At 40.8% G+C, this 19,493-nt stretch overlaps 2 protein-coding genes across 3 annotated transcripts; one reads left to right on the top strand and one right to left on the bottom strand.

Annotated features, from left to right (window-relative positions):
• Nucleotides 1–5,419: 5,419 nt before the first annotated feature.
• On the bottom strand, nucleotides 5,420–9,594 carry ints15 (integrator complex subunit 15). Its single transcript, XM_089007646.1, has 8 exons — nucleotides 9,520–9,594; nucleotides 8,816–9,012; nucleotides 8,512–8,733; nucleotides 8,261–8,426; nucleotides 7,749–8,026; nucleotides 7,206–7,443; nucleotides 6,436–6,475; nucleotides 5,420–5,908 (listed from the first exon to the last, which is right to left on the bottom strand). The coding sequence occupies exons 2-8, from the start codon at nucleotides 9,008–9,010 to the stop codon at nucleotides 5,671–5,673; spliced, it is 1,377 nt and encodes a 458-aa protein (XP_088863772.1). The 5' UTR covers nucleotides 9,011–9,012; nucleotides 9,520–9,594; the 3' UTR covers nucleotides 5,420–5,670.
• Nucleotides 9,595–10,021: 427 nt separating this feature from the next.
• Nucleotides 10,022–18,836, top strand: rgs11 (regulator of G protein signaling 11). 2 transcript variants are annotated; one of them, XM_089007645.1, is made up of 17 exons: nucleotides 10,022–10,149; nucleotides 11,211–11,307; nucleotides 11,465–11,515; nucleotides 13,343–13,449; nucleotides 13,544–13,595; nucleotides 13,843–13,901; nucleotides 13,970–14,046; nucleotides 14,127–14,208; nucleotides 15,942–16,010; nucleotides 16,385–16,408; nucleotides 16,561–16,622; nucleotides 16,948–16,998; nucleotides 17,082–17,197; nucleotides 17,321–17,408; nucleotides 17,495–17,633; nucleotides 17,950–18,032; nucleotides 18,121–18,836. In XM_089007645.1, the coding sequence occupies exons 1-17, from the start codon at nucleotides 10,087–10,089 to the stop codon at nucleotides 18,239–18,241; spliced, it is 1,341 nt and encodes a 446-aa protein (XP_088863771.1). In that variant the 5' UTR covers nucleotides 10,022–10,086; the 3' UTR covers nucleotides 18,242–18,836. The 2 variants fall into 2 exon arrangements, with proteins under 2 accessions (XP_088863771.1, XP_088863770.1); XM_089007644.1 differs by having other exon boundaries at nucleotides 16,885–16,998.
• Nucleotides 18,837–19,493: the final 657 nt, after the last annotated feature.

The following is a 19,493-nucleotide window of genomic DNA, read 5'->3' as shown; positions in this document are numbered from 1 at the left end:
GTATCTGCCTTATGATCATTATAATTATTTTATTTATGACTGATTAATTTATTTTTTATTCATTTTCCATTTATTCATTTAATTCATTTTTTGTGTGTTAAAAATAAAGATTTTGAGAACATTGGAATGTTTTATCTGTGATTTTCTTGTGGAAATCCTGATGCGGCCCAGCCTCACCCAGACTCTGCCTCCAGCGGCCCTCGGGTCAATTGAGTTTGAGACCCCTGCTTTAACATCATTAGCCCCGCTTGGTTCAGAGAAAAGTTCTGGATGTGTTGGATAGTCTGCGGCTGGATGGATGCATGGCTTGAGGAGCCCGCGATGAGAAGAAAGGAGCGTCAGCGCAGAACACCGATGCGTATGTGGAAATGTCGCAGTTTGGAATTGAAGCGGATTTATGTGGGACATGAGATGTGAGACAATCTCTTTTCGTCTGACTGAGTGTGTCTTTTATGTTGTGTTTTCATTATTTGTTATTTTGTTCTTTTGACTTCAAAATGGACCCGTGAGAGGGGTTGCCTTTACAGCCGCTCCCGTATTTTATTTTTCTACTTCTTCCTTTCATAACTTTTCTGCGGTGAAATGTAATTTCTCCACTGTGATACTAATAAAGGCAAATCCAATTCAATCAGGCTTTAAAAAAATTAGTGAATTAAGATTTTCTTCGTTTTCATAATTTGAAATTAAATTGTATTCCTTTTTCCTTTCCATTTGTGTATTTTTAATGCAAAAATATGTAAATAAACAGACTTTGTAGGCATGTTTTGCTCCATGGGGCATACCCTTCACCAATGGGGTCAAAACAATTGTCGGATCAGCTTTTCGTTGGGTGAAGTCAGCTCAGAAAAACAAAAACAAAAAATGGTTGCTTTTTGTTTGGTTACGACTGCTCAGCTGCACCTGAGATAAAAAGTGGGCTTGAGAAAATAACCATGCTAAAAAAGCAAAAAAAAAAAAAAACATCAGGTCTATTACGGTACTCTGGTAACCAGATAGTTAAAAACAAAAATGCTAACTTTGATTTGCCTTTCAATCTTTCCGCATTTCAAGGAAAACAGCCAAACAGAAACGATCCTATCACCCCCCTCCAAAAATGAACATGTTCCTTTCAAACCCGCCTTTTTTTCTTTTGAATCATATCTTTTCGCATCACCTCCTCCCCCCCCTACATGCGTGTCGTGTTCCCCGAAGAACACCGCGTTATCACGTCCCCGCCCTCGAACCGTGACAATCTAACAGTTCACGATGTGACAGTTGAGACAAGATCCCCCCCCCCCACCTCACAAGTGACTGACTATTTGAAGTGACGGGGTGGGACCCCTTCTGTTACTCAACAAGTTGATTCTTAAATTCGAGCGACACGTTACGATAATCAAAAATTGACACAAAAACGAAACTTGTCGAGTTAATTCACTTCCCGAACCAGACTGATATGCATTGGGGTGATTACAGTTTAGCGCTAATGAAACCTGAAATTCCCCCAGGTCATCACACTTGAATAATGACATCATCAAAATTATTTTTCAGAATTTTGGGATTGGTCTTCTGAAATGAATCTGTACACTCGTTTAAATTGATGTCATAAAAGAAATATTTTTTTTGTCTGCTATTTTAAATACAACAGAATTAACTCATTCGCTGCCTTTCCCAAATTTATTCGGGAATTGAAAATATGACATAAAGCGCCATTCCCGAATTTGTTTGGGTTTTGTTTTTTTTATTGTTTGGGTGGCGATAAAGCGCTGGCCACATGGCCTCTGGCAGTGTTTTCCTTTCCACAAGGGGGCAGCATTTATTTTTTTTCTATGTTAGCGCTTTTTTCCAGTTTCAGCTGTTGTTAAATGACAACCGACATCACTTTTTTTGTTTCCTAACTGACATAAGAAAAACGTTTTATAGCATCTAAAATACCCAAAACACGCAGTATGATATTTTTAGTCAAATGCAAAACACCAATAAAAATGACTTAAAGTTTCTAAAAAGTACTTCAATTTGAAACCGGAAGTGGCCAGATTCAGAAGGTCCCGCCCCCTTGTTCGTGGTGTCACGCCAAGACGTCTTGCCTTGCTCGAGAATCAAAACAATGGCTTCAGATTCGGAGAAGATGTTTTCTTGTTACTCATCCAGTTATGAATATGATTCGAATAGTTCTGAAGAGGAAAGCATACATGTTTGCAATCGATTAAACAATTTATTCCCTGTCATTTTGAGGAGCGGGAGGGGGAATGTAGCACCCAAAAGAGGCAGAAGATGGCGACAAAGTCCGTGGAAACGGGCTGATTAATTCCTGATAATCTTTGTCAGCGAATATCAAATAGATGCTCGGTGCAACACACCGATTCACCATTGCGTTATTTATGTGTTTTCCTTCTAATTTCGCCATCAACACGGATCAACACAAAGTTTTCAGACCAAACAAAGTACCGCAAAATGCATTGACGTGAATGAAAGGACAACTACAATGTGTCCTATTTCGGTCAGGGGCGTTCCTTCAGTGACGTGATGTGAGGACTCGTCACCAACTCAAAAACAAGACTTCCGGAATATTCAGCGCAAGTCTTAAAACATAAAATATAGCTATATATAGCTGTCATCGAATCCATCCTGTGTTCTTCCATTACCGTTTGGTTCAGGGCCGCCACAAAAATGGACAAAATCCGACTTCAACGGACAGTTAGGACGGCGGAAAAAAATCATTGGCACCGCCCTACCCACTCTCGAGGACTTGCACACTGCAAGAATCCAAACTAGGGCGCGGAAAATCCTACTGGACCCTCCGCACCCTGCCCACCACCTTTTCCAGCTACTCCCCTCAGGCAGGCGCTACCGATCCATGCGCACCAAATCCAGCAGACATTTAAACAGCTTCTTCCCCCAAGCCATTAACTCTTTGAACACTTTCAACAGTAGCCAAAATGGAACTGTATAGTGCCACTTAGCAGTTTTTTTTTGACAACGATACTAGTGCAGCGTGTTCTACCGGAAACAAATTCCTTGTGTGTTCTACATACTTGGCAATAAAGATGATTCTGATTCTGATTCTGATTCTGATATGCGGTGGAATGTTTGTAAAATACGCTCAGTAGAAGTCATTTGAAGCGAATTTACAAATTATGGACACAACTTGTCCGGAGGCGTCGGTTGTCCTTTAAAGCGCTATATAAACCAATATGTATTGCTTCGTATTTTGGACAGCCGCCCGCATTTCAAGCTCATATAACTCCAGACCCATTTAATTTAGGAATTAATTCTTTTTCCTGATGAACAAAGAGATTCTAAGGTTTCTTATGCTGCATTGAATGTTAATATAATCGGATAACTCAATATTCTGTGGGTCCTGGAATTTGTGAGACAATGACAAAAACCCTGTGTGGACACATTTTTCCACATGTCTGGCAGTGAAGGAGTTAACAACATCAGAAATGACGCATATATGGACGTAAATATATATACTAAGGTACATATATGCGTATGAGTGGTGTTACTTGAAGTTTACGCAATGCTAATCATCTGCGCTGTCAGTGAGGGGAGGAAAACAGTTCAAGACACCATTTGTATTGTCATGCGTGGAAGTCAGCGGCACAGCACGTCATTGGCTTTGAAGCGCGACAACGGCTGATGCAACTCTCCAGGGTGTGAGGGGGGTATGCTAGGGGGTTTGGTCATCTTTTCTGGGTGCGCTGAAGGTTAATGATTAGCTATCTGTCTCAAAACAGAGGCTGGACGTATGTACTAGGCACAGCGCCAACATACTTGTCATCTTTTGAGTTATGCAATATGTCCCATTGATGAGCGGCTGGATTGCTGCCGCTTAATATTAATAATAATAATAATAATAATAATAATACATTTCATTTATAAGCGCCTTTCAAAACTCTCAAGGTCACTTTACAGTCACAAGTTTTTCTGTATGTGAGTCGCGGCAGCCACACACGCCAGCATTCACTCAATCCGAATGTAACACAAATAATAATAATAATAATAATAATAATAATAATAATAATAATAATACATTTTATTTCTAAGCGCCTTTCAAAACTCTCAAGGACACTAGATAGAAAGCTAGCTAGCTAATAGATAGCTAATAGCTAGCTAGCAAGATAGATAGGTAGCCAGCTACATAGCAAATAAATAGCTTATGTTTTGACCTAGTAAAGGACTTTGACCCTTTCTACTTTTAAAAATAAATATCCAAATTAATTAATAAATAACCACTCTGTCTCACTTGTGAGTCAGTGGGTTTGTAGTTTGTGTCGCTCGATTTGTTTACGGAGACGAGAAGAAAAGCCGTTGTGAACTTTTGGGCGAATTTGCGGTTTAGAGTTATTGAATGGATTTTAAAAACCTACACGGCAAATTTTGAATATTTGCATAATTAAACACACAAAATGTATAAAACAAAGACGAGCAAACTGCATTACCTAATGCAGTGGTTCTTAACAGGGTGAGCGAGGATACTCCGGGGAAATTGACATTTTTTCGGGGATAATGGTAACTGATAAAAATGAACATTTCTGGAATCAAGAAGTCATTGCTAATTGGCATTACATAAAGCTGTAAAGTAAACCAATGATTATTATAACAATTACTTAATATACCGTATTTTCCAGTGTATAAGGCACACCGGAGTATAAGGCGCAGCAACAATGAATTGTGTATTTTCAAACTTTTTCCATACATAAGGCGCACGAAACTATAAGGCGCACCTTCAATGAATGAAAAAGGTTTTCCAATAATAATAATACATTTCATTTATAAGCGCCTTTCAAAACTCTCAAGGACACGTTACAGTCACAGGATATTCTTCCTGAGGGTGAGCAGCGGCAGCCACATGCGAATAATAAATAAATATATCAACGTTTTCCAAATATAAGGCACACTACAGTATAAGGCACTACAGTAGAGGCCGGGGTTACGCATGACAGGGGGAAATGGAGTCGGTAGCTGCTGACAGTAGTTGCAAGACCTGTTGCGACTCAATATTACTTCACATATAAGGCGCACCTGCATATAAGGCGCAGGGTCATCTTTTGAAGGAAATCAAGGCTTTTGGGTGCGCCTTTTACACCGGAAAATACGGGACATAATATTTTTGTGTGTATTTTTTGGAATACTGCAATGCATTATTTTGTTGTCAGTTTTGTAAATGGAAAAATTAAACACATGATGGTTTTGTTACTTACACATTAGGATGATGATATCAATATTGCTTTTCATTAAATCATAGAAGGGGGCACAAGACCTGGTTGGTGAATTGAATGTGGTGCAAACAACTAAAAAGGTTAAGAACCACTGACCTAATGCATTTGTCGTGCCTGTTTCGTCTCCATTTCTGGAGAACAAGAGGTCGTGTTACTGCTCGAAATGAAACAACAGTGACCACTAGTGGCGGGGGTCAAGCACAACAGCTAAAGTGGACTAAGGGGAAAATACAAAAATATTTATTGAACAAACATGTTAGCATTAGCCTTATTTGACATTATAATACAGTGCATTCCGACACCCACGCACGCACGCGCACACACACACACACACACACACACACACACACACACACACACACACACACACACACACACACACACACACACACACACACACGCACGCACGCACGCACACACACACAGGAATGAGTTTAACTCACAGTTTTTCTTTGTTTTGTTTTTTTCTTCAATGGCTCGGTCGAAATGGAAATGGTATTCCGGTCATGAAGGGCTGCGTTGGGTACTGGGGATGGGAGGGGGGATGCGGCGAGGGATGGGCGGTCAGAGGCGTGTGAGCTCCGTGCGCCGGGTGGATGGGGTGCGAGGCAATTGGAGAGCGGGAGGCGTGGGGGCTGAAAGCCAAAGGGGGGGTGTGGATGTTGTTGTAGTATATCACCGGGCCGGACAACACCAGCTGGAGCAAACTGTAGAATCAAACATACAAGTATGTGATTACTGGCAAATTATTAGTGGCAACATTATTTGTGATAGACTTCAAATTGTTATTTTGTTTATAAATCCGTGATGGATATTGCGTGGTGGTACGAAAATTGGGTTCGAAAATTCCCACTGAGGTTAAAAAAATTCTGATGAGTGGGAGGCCATTTGTTCGTAGATTTTTTTTTTTTTTACTCGTCATGTAAATTTATTGAGGAGGGGGGTCCTAATTACCAGTACAATATTTCATCAACAAAATTTTATAATAATGTATATACTATATTCTATTTATATATTATTTTATAAATTACAAAATATTGATTTGAATTTTGATCACAGAAACATGAAATGGAAATCCTGACAAATAAAAAAAAATACAGTTCATGTTTTATTTTAACGTTTATTCAACGTTTATTTATTTATTTATTTTTACCCCACGTGAGAATTGTTGAGATGAAATTTTGGCAGAATGAGAATACAGGACTGTGATTTACAAAAATTTCGCTTTTCTTACTTGTTGTGTGGCAGGCGTGAACAGATGGCTCTCAGGTCCTCTGTGAGAACAAGACAAGAGCACATCAGAAACATGTGAAAACGTTTTCACCATCAAGTACCATATTTTCCGGTGTATAAGGCGCACTGCAGTACGAAGCGCACCCCAAATGAATGGTGTATGTTGAAACTTTTTTTCCATATATAAGGCGCACCGGACTATTAGGGGCACCTTCAATGAATGAAAAGTTTTCCAAATATAATACAGTAAAGTCTCGTTATATCGATATTCAAGGGAGTCCGAAAAAATATCGATATAACCGGGACTATCGATATATCCGACCCTGTTTGCATGTAATTTTGTCAGTGCGTGCATAGAAATAGTATCGATATAACCGGGACTATCGATATATCCGATATCGATATAACGAGACTTTACTGTATATAAATATATAAAAGTCTTCCAAATATTAGGCACACCCCATGATAAGCCGCTACAGTAGAGTAGAGGTGCCACACGACTTCTTTTACAGGGTGGTAAATGGAGTCGGTGGCTGCTGACAGTAGTTGCAAGACCTGTTGTGGCTCAATATGACATCACATAAGGCGCATCGGCATATAAGGCGCAGTATCATCTTTTGATGAAAATGACAGCTTCTGGGTGCGTCTTATAAACCGTAAAATACGGTACATGTTCGTTTGATGGCTACGAACATAAGGTGCACTCCGTAGGAGACTTTCGGCAATAAACTGAATCTTCATTTAGCTCTGATGACGGACACGTGCACGCACCTCTGGAGCAGAGCAAAGCTCCATTGGCCATGCCGACTTGCAGGGCCTGAGCCAGCCTATCCAGAGCCAGCTGCGTGAGCACATGGATGTCCGAGGTTGAGATTTCCGTGTGTTTGTCGGCCTGGTCCAATTGGCGAGAAAGGTCGGAGGTCAGCGAGGCCAAAGAGTCCATTTGCAGGAGCGCCAGACGACCGAAAATGCCTTTCTCGTTGAGGAGGTTTGGCAGGAGCATGAAGACCTTCAATAAATAAATTGATAGATAAATAAAACACATTCATTAATATATAAATACATAGACAAACAAATAAACAGAAAAAGAAATAAACTGATATATATAAATAGATAAACATAAATGAACAAATAAACTGATAAACAAATATATAAATACACAAATAAATTTATTAATATATAAATAAATAGAGAGATAAAAAAATAAAGAGGTAAATAAACTAATAAAGAGATAAATAAAAAAAATCAATAAAGAAATAATTAAATACATCAGGCATGTACGTACGTACACATGACAAATGAGAAGATACTGACCTGAAGGACACTCAGATGGAGTGCTGAGAAAAGTCCCGATACTTCCTGCTCATTCTGTGGGCTGCAGTGTACAGACGCCTGCTTTTTGTCCCTCCTGTATCCCAGCGGGGCTTTGACGCACCAGCGCACCAGCCCACCAAGAGGCGTAAGATCAAGCGAGCTGACTGGTTGGCTGCCCGATAAGGCCGTGTTCAGGAAGGTGACCAGAACAATGCGGGGGTCGTCTTGGATCCATGACACAATCATCTGGAGGAGTTCCAGAGGAGGGATAAGCTCCTCTGAAGGACAAAAAAACAACATTTAAATCAGCGTAGTTTAAAAGAGGGATTTGAGATTAAATTCTCAGGGTCGATACGTATCTGGAAGCATATCATGATACATTAAAAGTGGAAAGATTCATTCCAATACGCTCTCATCTTTTAAATTAAACCCAAATTTGGGATTTGCATTGTTTTTACCCCTGCAACAGGAAATATTCTGACATTTTGTAAACCATTTTTCCATGTCCGAACCTGACGTGAAGTCATAGCGGGTGGTAACTGCAGTGATGAACTGGCAGCAGAAGCGCGGACTGGCACTGTGGATATTCTGAAGGGTGGGCACGGAACCTGGCATCATGCTGCAGTAGTCATCCACCAGCACCTGTGCCAGGCGCACGCAGTAGGCCCGATGGGTCCTCTGGCAAACAAACACAAGAGACAGAGATGCGCCAGTCAGAAAAAAATATGCTAAGAGTCTCAGCTGATTGTTTTAAAATGCTGACCTGCAGCCAGAAGGCGGCGCATTCTAAGATGGGAACTCTGCCGACAGCAACAGCCATGGAGACCAGCTTGCCTAGCAGTCCCATGCGGCTATCGTCTGCCTGGTTCCCTTGGAGGCTGAAGAGGGCGGAGAACATGAGCTGACGTACAGTATCACGGCTTTGCTCCTGGAAACAGCTACACATGATCTCCAGAAGTTGAAGCTCTTGAAGTGCACTCATTCTCTGAGAGAAAATAAGACGAGAATCAGCATTCCTGTTTTCACACCAACGTGGTGTGCGTACCGTTTTTGCCCTCGTGCCATACCCTGGTCAGTGCGCTTCTATCCTTTGGTGCGTGCAGAATGAATTCCTCAACCAGCTCTAAGGTCTTGGTGTCCACTTGAGGAGGTTGCCTCCCCGATTGCACCAGGTTACTGATGTAGATGTCCAAGTGGTACAGCAGCTCCTTGGCGGCACTCAGCACATCACGAGGCAACAAGGACTGACGTATGTCCCCCATCTCTACCTGATTAACCCACATATTGACGTTTACAAACTTTTCACTTCAGTCAAAAGAACCAGTATGTAGTTTTGTTATCTGTGCTATTTCCATACACAGCATAGCAGCTAGTTGATATTTAAGAATTATCATTGTCAACGTGTGCTTATCTTGTAACTTGAGATCAGGCAATTGTGTTGCGATTTCAAGTCAGAGGTGTCAATCATGTACTGAGTGACATTGGGGATTAACTGCAAAAACAATCTAAAATCCAGGAAGCACCATTGAATAAAATATTTTTCTCAATATGACGAATTAAGAAATAAGATGCTCAAATTCAACTATTTCTTTTAAACTTCATGTGATCCTAACACTTTCTAAGTGCGTCCCAGAGAGACGATCATCCTGCTCCGGCTAATCTTAGCAAATCAAGCTAACGTCAATATTGAACATGACACAGAAACAACTCGCGCATTAATTATAAATAGAGCAGTTAAATATATACAAAGATAATTAGAATAGTAACTTGCCTCAAGTGCAACTCACAATACAGATTATATGACTGATGAGTCGAGTGAACGGCCTCCTAACATTGCCGAAACAACATCCTGGTACTCGACGGAAACGCCTGTGGGACAAAAGAGTCGCTAACGGGTTATGAGCACGAAATTGAAATACTGTACAGTACATACAGTGAAAGTGTTTTGTGTTTAGAATGATTATAAATACGAATACAAATGACGCCAAAATAAATTAGAATATTAAATGTATTAGCACTGACTGATTGGGGGTTTTAATAAAAAAAACAAATATTTATTGGTTTGTTTATTTTTGCAGGGTTGTGTTAGGTAGCCGAAAAAAACAGATACCACATTAAAACACGTACCGTTGCTTTCTCCCTCGCATGTATCGAACACTTCACATTCAAATCACTTTGCCGGCATCCTCTAATCCGCTTTTATGGCCACTGGGGTGGGTATGATGGCGAAGAGGAGGGAGTGCGCGCTTCTCCGCGCGTTCGCGCCGCATTCACTTAACTCTCTCGCACTTGATGCCGTCACATGGACTAAGTGGAGCTACCCTAAAGAGCACGCAAGATGACCATCAGCACCCTGGCTCGAGGAGGCTGCCACAGGGAACAAATGGCATGCTTTCAAAAGGTACGAATGATTAATTTTTTGGGGGAATATTTCATGATTTATTGTCTTCTCGCAGGAAGTGTCGTCAAGAGTTCTCTTAAATATCACCTGAAAAATCAGTGCACAGTAATAATAATAATAGTGTAATAACTTTTATTTATAAGCGCCTTTCAAAGCTCTCAAGGACCATGTCCAGATGCACAAGAACAAAACATTGTAGAATAATATAGAAATGATGTTGAGTTAAATAAATTCAATTATTTTGATTTAATGTGATTTTAAACATTCCAGTTCAATTAAGGTATTAAAAAAGTTTTGTTTTGAAAGTACATACTCATTTGTATTATAAAAGAAGTTAATAGGAAACCATACAAAGAAATGTGGTTGTTGTTTTAAAAAAAGGAAAGTATGTTTTGACACATTGAAAAAAGGCACTTCGCTGGGAGGTAATGGTTATTGGAACAGTCATTGGGTTTTGCTGCAAAAAGGTGAAAACAATGCTGTTCGATAAGCCATACACCATGCATAAAATAGCACCAAACTATACAGTGAAATGAATCATTCAAATATAAATTGTGCATACCAAGAGTAAGTTCAGAAAGAAATATCAGCTTTTGCTCAGAGTATTTGAATCTGATGATTTAAGCCCATGCACTGAGGTCTGAGGAGGTCACCAGATGGCATCAACTAATGCTTCATGGATGAAAATCATTCGGTGAACAGAATGAATGCCACCATTTTAATGTTTGTTGTGGAGAGCCTGCAGCGATCACCGATGTGTATGGCCGGTAATTCCGTTTCATACATCCACTGTGATTGATTGCGATAAATGTCAATTTTATAACATCATCATCAGGACCCTGTCAAGATGGATAAAAAGTAAACAGGATATGTTACTGCTCTGCTCAAAAGTTGTCTAATGGATATTTGCTTTCTTCTGCACTTAAAGTCTTGATCCAATTGCCGTATGGGACCGCATTGTATTTTAGGAGTGATGTTCATGACCCTCGGGATGATCTTGAATATCACCCAGTGTGACCCCAGGACAAATAAAAACCTGCTTTGGTGTGTTTGACTTCCAGATGGAGAAGGTAATTGTGGCCATGCAGGACCCAGATATGGGCGTGAAGATGAGGAACCAGAGACTCCTTATAACGGTCATCCCACACGCCATGACAGGTGTGCGTGCATACGTATGCTTCAAAATGCAGGCTGCAGCATGTTTGTCCCGATGCTCATTCATAATGCAGCCATGAATTTTGGAGATCTGTGCTTTGCAAAAAGCAGGCGAGGCGGTTTGTCCTCTTATTCCCTTTTTTTCTTTCCGTCCCGTCAGGCCGTGACATCATCGAGTGGCTCATCCACAAATACAACATAGGCGAGGAAGGTGAGGAGAACCTTGGATTCATATTCACAGATAGGCATTCAGAATGAGTGGGGAAATGTGCAAAGCTTTCAGGCAAAGTTTCAGGTGCTGGGGGTAAACCTGATGATATTTTCACAATTATTTCAAAGCAATTTCTACTTTTCACTGATCTACTGTATATCTTAAAATAATGTTAGCTGGTAAATACCCTTAGTTTTGTGGCATATGCAAATCGTCATTAAAAAAGATTCAGAAGGAAAACCTTTTTTGTTTTCATATTTCTTTTGTATCGTTTACATTTTTGTTATGAGATCATTTTTATTATATTTAGTTCACAAACATTTGAATATTTTTTCCATAATTTATATTTTATATATGAAAAAAATGATTGGCAACCTATACTTAGATATTTACCGAGGGGGAAAACTCACCTATTCGCTGTTTTGTGCCATGTCTGATATACTGTAATTTAAACGCCTTATTTTGGCAAGCCGTAGCCTACAGGCAGTCTTATTTAAAAGTAAAATAACAAATTAGATAGGCCTGGTGTTTTGTCCTGTCGATGCGTTCTTGTGTGCGTTGCCTGGATACAGCGTTCGTATCGTGAGTGAGAGAAGTCTCTTTTGTGTGTTGTGAGGTTGTTGTTTCCAATAAGCGAGAATGCGTACTCCAGAGATTACAAGTTTGATGAACTCACGGGGTGACCTGACTTGATTCAGATCCCATGTGGCGATTTGCAACCTTGGGGAGTCTTTATGGTTGCTCAACTCAATTAGAGGCTGGAAAGAAATGTGGTGCATTGGTTGTTGTAGTGGGGGAATACATCAGGGACTGATTAAATTACGCTGCATAGGTTCTTATTATTTTTAGTAGTAGTCATAGTAAGAATGGAGTACAAATACCAAACAATTATAGGAGGTTGTCTGTTAAAGCAGGTTGTCCACAGTACCACAGTCCTGAGGTCATTGGCTCTAAACGTCCAGCTTTCCTTGTTTGGAAATTGCCATGTGTACGGTTGAGTGGGTTTTCTTAGGGTATTCCGGCTTCCTCTCACATCCCCGAAACACAAGGAAGGTTAATTTAGGACTCTGAACAGTCCATTGTTTAAATATTCACTGTAATGAACATGGCGACTGACTTGCCTACATCAACTGGAACAGGGACAGTTTATCTGCAATCGTAATAAGGAGAAGCCCAATGGAAAATGTGTGTATGGATGAATCGATTAAAATGAGCAGCGTTCAAGGGATAAAAAACACCCCCGGTGCATCTGACAATTTGGTAAGAGAAAGTAGACTGGACTGTAGACTACGTAAAACCAGGACTAAGTTGCAGTGCAGGTGATGGAAGGCGATTTTGCTGGATTTGATCCAAACCCTACTGGACCCCATGCACCCTGCCCACCACCTTTTCCAGCGACTCCCCTCAGGCAGGCGCTACCACCAAATCCAGCAGACATTTAGACAGCTTCTTCTTCCAAGTCATTAACTCTCGAAACATTAACCCAAATATAACTGTAGCGTGCCTCTTTGCAATTTTTTGATGATGATACTAGTGCAGCGTGTTCCACCGGAGACACTTTTCTTGTGTGTTCTACATACTTGGCCAATAAAGCTGATTCTGATAAAGATACAAAATTACCAAAGGATGCTGCCCACATGCTCAGTTAGACTTCACGTTATGGTGGAATCCCACTGAGCACGTAAATTGAGCCCAATGTTTTCCACACGGTCGAAGAAATCTGCTCATTCTTGAAGAATTGGTTGATCTCCTGCACCGATTCTTTTATCAAGTGCATACGATAATACAAATCATCTGAGGTATTAATGCCTAAAGTGACTCCTCCAGAGGCTCTGCATCTCGGTGGCATGCTGGTGAGGTTTGGCTACATTTACCCTCTCAAGGAGCCGCGGTTGCTAGTGCTACGCCCTGATGAATCACCCTACCGTTTCCAGGTATGTTTTATTTCTCATTCCTTCAACAACATGGATTCATTTGGATGAATGTCACCTCCAGTGAGGACTGACTTGGAAAGGGTGTCTTTTTCAGACTCCTTACTTCTGGACCAGTGCTCGATGGCCTGCTTCTGAGCTCGACTACGGTGAGTAAAAATTGAAATTTTGTTCGAAAAGATGTTACTAGGCTTAATTTTAGAGTGTAAGCCAAACCAAAACAGAATGTAAAAAGTCCAACTGTGTGCTGTTTTCTTTCTTTTGCTAGAGCAGTAGAATTCAGCGTAATGGGGCGTCTGCGTCGTTGTGGGTGGGACGTAGAGGTCTCCCAGCTTTAAATTTTACATTCATCAACCACTCATGATTGTTTTTATGCTGTTTCATTGACTCTGTCAGCAATCTACTTGGCGAAAAAGAACATTAGAAAACAAGGAGAGTTGATGGAATATGAAAAGGTAAGACATACGACTTGGTTAGTTGATGATTATTGTCAGACATTTGGTGATTGGCTTTGCCTTTTCAGGAGCGGTACAGTCTGTTGCACAAGAGGATCAACCATACCTGGGATTTTGTGGTGATGCAAGCCAGAGAGCAACTCAGGTACAAACACATATGCTAACATGCACACCCACGCACACACGCACGCCTGGCCAGAACCTCCAAGTCGATTTGTCATGCAGGGCATCCAAACAGAGGCGGAAGGCGGACCGTATTGTTTTGGATTGTCAGGAGCAGGCCTACTGGCTCATCAACAGACCACCGGTAGGGTTTTCACTCTAAGACGGACTCTGCTATGTTAGCGTGTTATGCTAGTGAATCATATGCTATGTTTTAACACTTTATACATCATTACCTAAATGTTTGGGGATATGCAAGTGTATTTAGCGATACACAAGTAGTCCCATCAAATATTTTATCTTTTTTTTGTTTTTACAGTTTTTTAAAGGCTAAATGTTAAGTTAAGTTAATGAAGTCTCCAATCCGTCCCATAAGTAGAATTGGAATTGAAAATGTAGGATTCTATTGACAGTTAAAAAAAAAAAAAAAAAAAAAAAAACAACTAATAAACAAACCAAAAACAAACAAATGAATACATAAATAAGTAAATACAAAAATGAATAAATAAATCAATAAATAATAAATACATAACTATATACAAACAAATAAATATGCAAGTAAATACATATATAAATAAAGGAATGAATAAATAAATGTGCAAATGTGTATAAAAATAAATACATGAATACAGTGATCCCTCGCTACTTTGTGGGTCACTTATCGCGGGTTCAGTGCATCGCAGACTTTTTTTCAGGGAAAAAAAACATATTTATTTATTTTATTAATGGCATGCAAATGTGCAAACTAACAAAGTAAAAGAAAACACTGCAAACAACACTGCAAACAAAGCAGAATTCTGCTCCATGAGCTGTTCTCTATTCTCAAAAAAAAAGAAAGACAAATAAAGAAAGAGTGCCAACAACTACCGATAATAATGTTCTTCTCTCGGAGAAAGACTCCTTCAGTAGAAAAAGACGCTACAGCGTAGCGGAGTCAGGACGAATAGGCGCAGCAGCAAAATACTGTTTTACAACACCGTTCTTAAAACGATTAAAAAATGTTTTCTTTTTTGTTTCATTCTGCAATATGTACAGTTTTGCATTGTAAAATAGAATTTAAAAAAAATCTGACTACATTGTACTTTGTGGATTTCACCTATCGCAGGCTATTTACCCGCAATAAACGAGGGTTCACTGTATGTCTGTGTAAGCTCTCAGTCGTACAGCCGTTCAAAAAGTACAGATGACGGCTGAAGAAACCTTCTCATCGATGGTTCACTGTATTCCTACCTTATATAAAGTCAAAGGACGCTCGAATGTTCAGCTTCCAGCCATTCTGCCTCTTACATGAAATATTCAACCCATTTGGTAAAAGCTTCGGCTGACAGCTGTGGAGGAAACACAGAGGAAAATGAAGAGTGTGAGCTGGGGGCTCGGGTGAGGGTCATAATTTAAATTACATTATGCAATATATGATGGCTCTACACTTGTCATACTCTTTTCCTCCCAAGATCTTAATAGAATTGAAAAAAAAGTGCTCGAAGGCACGAGGGTGATGGTGACTGTCCTTAAAATGCAAGAGGGAAGCTGAGGACAAGCCTTTGAGGGGAGGAACTCCATCCCGTCTTGCCTTTATGAATTAAGAACGAGTGCACGGGCAAAATGAAAGGGAAACTTGGGAATAAAAAAAATCCAAGCCATTGACGCGGAAAGCTCAGTGTGCAAAGTGCTGGCTAGCATACTTTTGTCCGAACGCACACATACACACCGATGCTATACACACGCGCGCACACACACACACACACACACACACACACACACACACACACACACACACACACACACACACACACACACGCACACACACGTGCGCACACGCACGTGCACACACACACGCACACACACACTACTAATGTGCTGAAACTTGTTTTCTTTCAGCCTGGGGTGCATAATGTGCTCAACATGGGTCTGGAAAGGCCAAGTAACAGCAATTTACGAGTCACACTGGTCAGTGAAGGCATCAGACTTCATTGCACTCCATCCTGTTTTGTAGTTGTCAAATGTAATGTCAATCTCTCTCAATGCCCCCCCCCCTCTCATCCCACCCCTGATTTTGCTGCTACCGTTGTTTCAAAGTAAGTGTCTAAATAATTTCCAATAAACAACTCAATAAATAATGTTAGACTCGGAGTAAACGATACAATGTTTCAATGAAGTAGAGAGCGAGAGTTAGCTAACTAGCTAGCTAATTCACTAGCTAGATAATTCAATAGCTAGCTAATTCACTAGCTAGATAGCCAGCCAGCCTGATAGCTAGAGTATGACATAATAAATACATGTTCGTCATCCAATTTCTTGTGTCCCGTCTTCAACAGGTGTAGAATAGTGATTACTACAAAAGAGAGGTAAACTTTGCGCATGATATTCACAGTCTTTATGACGCATCTGCAACAACTAGATTTGTTCACATGCTTCACGTGTGTGTGTGTGTGTGTGTGTGTGTGTGTGTGTGTGTGTGTGTGTGTGTGTGTGTGTGTGTGTGTGTGTGTGTTTACAGATGGAAACGTGTCGAAGGGCCCTCGGAAGAAATCGTGTCAAGTCTTCTATCTGCCTGGAGAGGTATGCAGTGCGTTTATATCAAGGCACGCCACGGACGTATCGGGTGAGCCGTGTTCAAATGGATGTGCAATCTCAGGGTCAGAACTTTGCTCCTTCAGTACACATACACAACAGCACGTTCACATAGGAAAGGGTTAGCGCTCTCGCTGGAAGAGCCACTAATGGATTCTTCCTGGGGCAAGTTGGAATTACAGCCCATTAACTCTTATGATCTGAAGCACTAATACAATAATACACGGTGTCCGTGTGTGTGTGTGTGCAGTTTTTTAAAATTCAGTGAGCAGTACCAGAACCACGATCCCATTATGCAGGGTTGTCTTCCCAGTAATCCGTGGATCTCTGATGACACCTCACTTTGGATCATGAATGCGGACATGTGAGAACAACACAAACATTCACCGTCGTCCAAACGGTTCATGTTGCCATTTAATATAATGGATGTTGCGATTCTGCGAGTAGCGTGCCCACCCCAACACGCCTCCGAGTGGAACGTTGGGGCTTCAGCTTCATGGCACTTCTCACTGACACCATGGGGAGACGACAATTCATGATTTACCTGGAGAAAGAATTTAGTGGTGAGAGAAGATGGTGGCAATCCCTCTTTTGCATCTTGTAAAACATTCACTACATCCAGCGTCTCATCGTCTGTTGCTTCCATTCACGCAGAGCAATTATTTTCTCTCTCTCCCTCTCACCAGCGGAGAATTTGTGTTTCTGGCAGGCCTGTGAGGACGTAAGACACGGAGAAAGTTCCAAAATTAACGAGAAGGTGGAAGAAATATACAAGTAAGAACACAGCCCCACTAAACACCCTTACCCAAAAATATATTTTGATGCTTTTAGTGTTAATTGAGTTCTTGAATGTAAAACAGAAACTTTTTGGCGCCCGGAGCTGCCCGCTGGGTGAACATTGACAGTAAAACCATGGCGACCACTTTGGAGGGAATCCAACGGCCTCATCGCTTTGTCATGGATGACGCGCAAATGCACATTTATTTCCTTATGAAGAAGGTTTGGGCTGTCAGATTGAACAGTATATTAGCAGATATAAACACAAACAAAAATTATATGACTACCTATTTCTTCATAATTCCTGTTCTGCAAATATACATTTAAGGATTCATAGAGTAGACAAATTTGGAGCGAGCGCAACTTGTTTTGCAACATAAATAGCAAGGGAAGCAGAGTTGAAATCTGAGGGACACCACTTAGAATTTTCAGTATTATGCATTATCAGCAATGTCTACATTTGAAAAAGTGGAATGAAAAAAACAACTTGTGCCAATAATAATTTGTGGGCGTTCTTGTTGGCTCTGTGTGTGCATAGGACTCTTATCCCAGATATCTTAAATCCGACCTTTACAAGAACATGCTGGCCAAGGCTATTATTCCACAGGAGACAAAGAAAAGGTGAATATGCGCGTTTGCGTGGTTGTTTAGGAACACTGAGTTATGCCCTCAATACCGTCATCCGTTCTCTGACCTTCCACATTGTCAGTGTGTTCCCCTTTATGAGGAGACAACGCCATTCAAGCCCTTCCCCCGCCAAGGCTTTTACTCAGGAAGAAGGCCTCGCCAAAGGGTCTGGGCAGGCAGGGACCAGCTCTACGGCCATTTGATGCCAGGCTAACGAAAAAAGAAAAAAAAAAACAGGTCCTCTTGGTCTCATATGTGTCTCTGTGGTCAACAAAGTTCTCATCTTGGATTGGTGATTTAAATTTCCTTTGCTGCTCAGTTGGTGGCTGAGATAAAAAGCACTGACGTTATTAAGTTAGAAATTGTTGATAAATAGCTATCTAGACTTAACTAGCCAGATACACTGTGGATATTCTCTCTATGACAACGCAATAATACTGTTGTGACACACGTCACATATATACCGGAGACATATAGCCTATTTATGGAGCACCAAAGCTTTCAATACAAACACAACACAGTATCATTCATCAAATATAATATCACAAGCACCAGCAAGTTAATAAAAGAGCATTCAGTGCTTTTGCAGCACCCTGCATGAAATGTTTCTGTATTGTCTCTGCCATGCCTTTTTTTTCCTAATGTTTGTTTTTACTTTTTCAATCATCGATCGTGTTCTTATTTCAACGATTAATCATTGAGATGCGGATTATGTAATTACTTAGGGTCGTGTATATGCTTGTTTTAAATGACCATTTGCTTCGGCTGAGTAAGTTTATATCGCAATAAAAAAACAGCACTCGATGTTATTGGTGTGCGCTGCATTTTGTGTGATTACGGTAGATTTGCGATCACTTTGAGGACACAGTATCCCGGATGTCACAGCCACGCCGTGCAAACAACCAAACATGCACATCGGCCAGACAGGCATTGCGGAAATAATCCAGGTGAAAGAGAAATGTTTCTTTTGTATGCTAGCCGGCATATTTACAAACTAGCGAGTTTGGCGGACGACCTTGGTTTGGCCTAATAATATGATCAAATCCATCCATTTTCCGTACCGTTTATTCCTCATTAGGGTCGCGGGGGGTGTGTTGGAGCCTATATCACTCAGCTGTCCTCGGGCACGAGGCGGGGGGCACCCTGAATTGGTTGCCAGCCAATCGCAGGGCACACAAAGACGTACAACAGTCGCTCTCACACTCAGGGACAATTTGGAGTGGTCAATCTGCCTGCCATGCATGTTTTTGGAGTCTGGGAGGAATCCGGAGGACCCGGAGAAATCCCACGCGGGTCTGGGGAGAAATTAAAAACAGAATCTCGTGGAACGTGAAGGAAGCGAATCCAAGTTTAACGTGATTTTTTTTGTACTGTAAATGACGCAGCAATGTCCAAATTCAAATGAAAAAACATGGCGATTTCAAAAAGAACAAATCTTAGTTACTTACCAAATAT

This window comes from Hippocampus bargibanti, linkage group LG11 (assembly GCF_051943395.1).
Source record: "Hippocampus bargibanti isolate YZ-2025 linkage group LG11, ASM5194339v1, whole genome shotgun sequence".
NCBI lineage: Eukaryota > Metazoa > Chordata > Actinopteri > Syngnathiformes > Syngnathidae > Hippocampus > Hippocampus bargibanti.
This window is presented reverse-complemented; position numbering and strand designations above follow the sequence as displayed.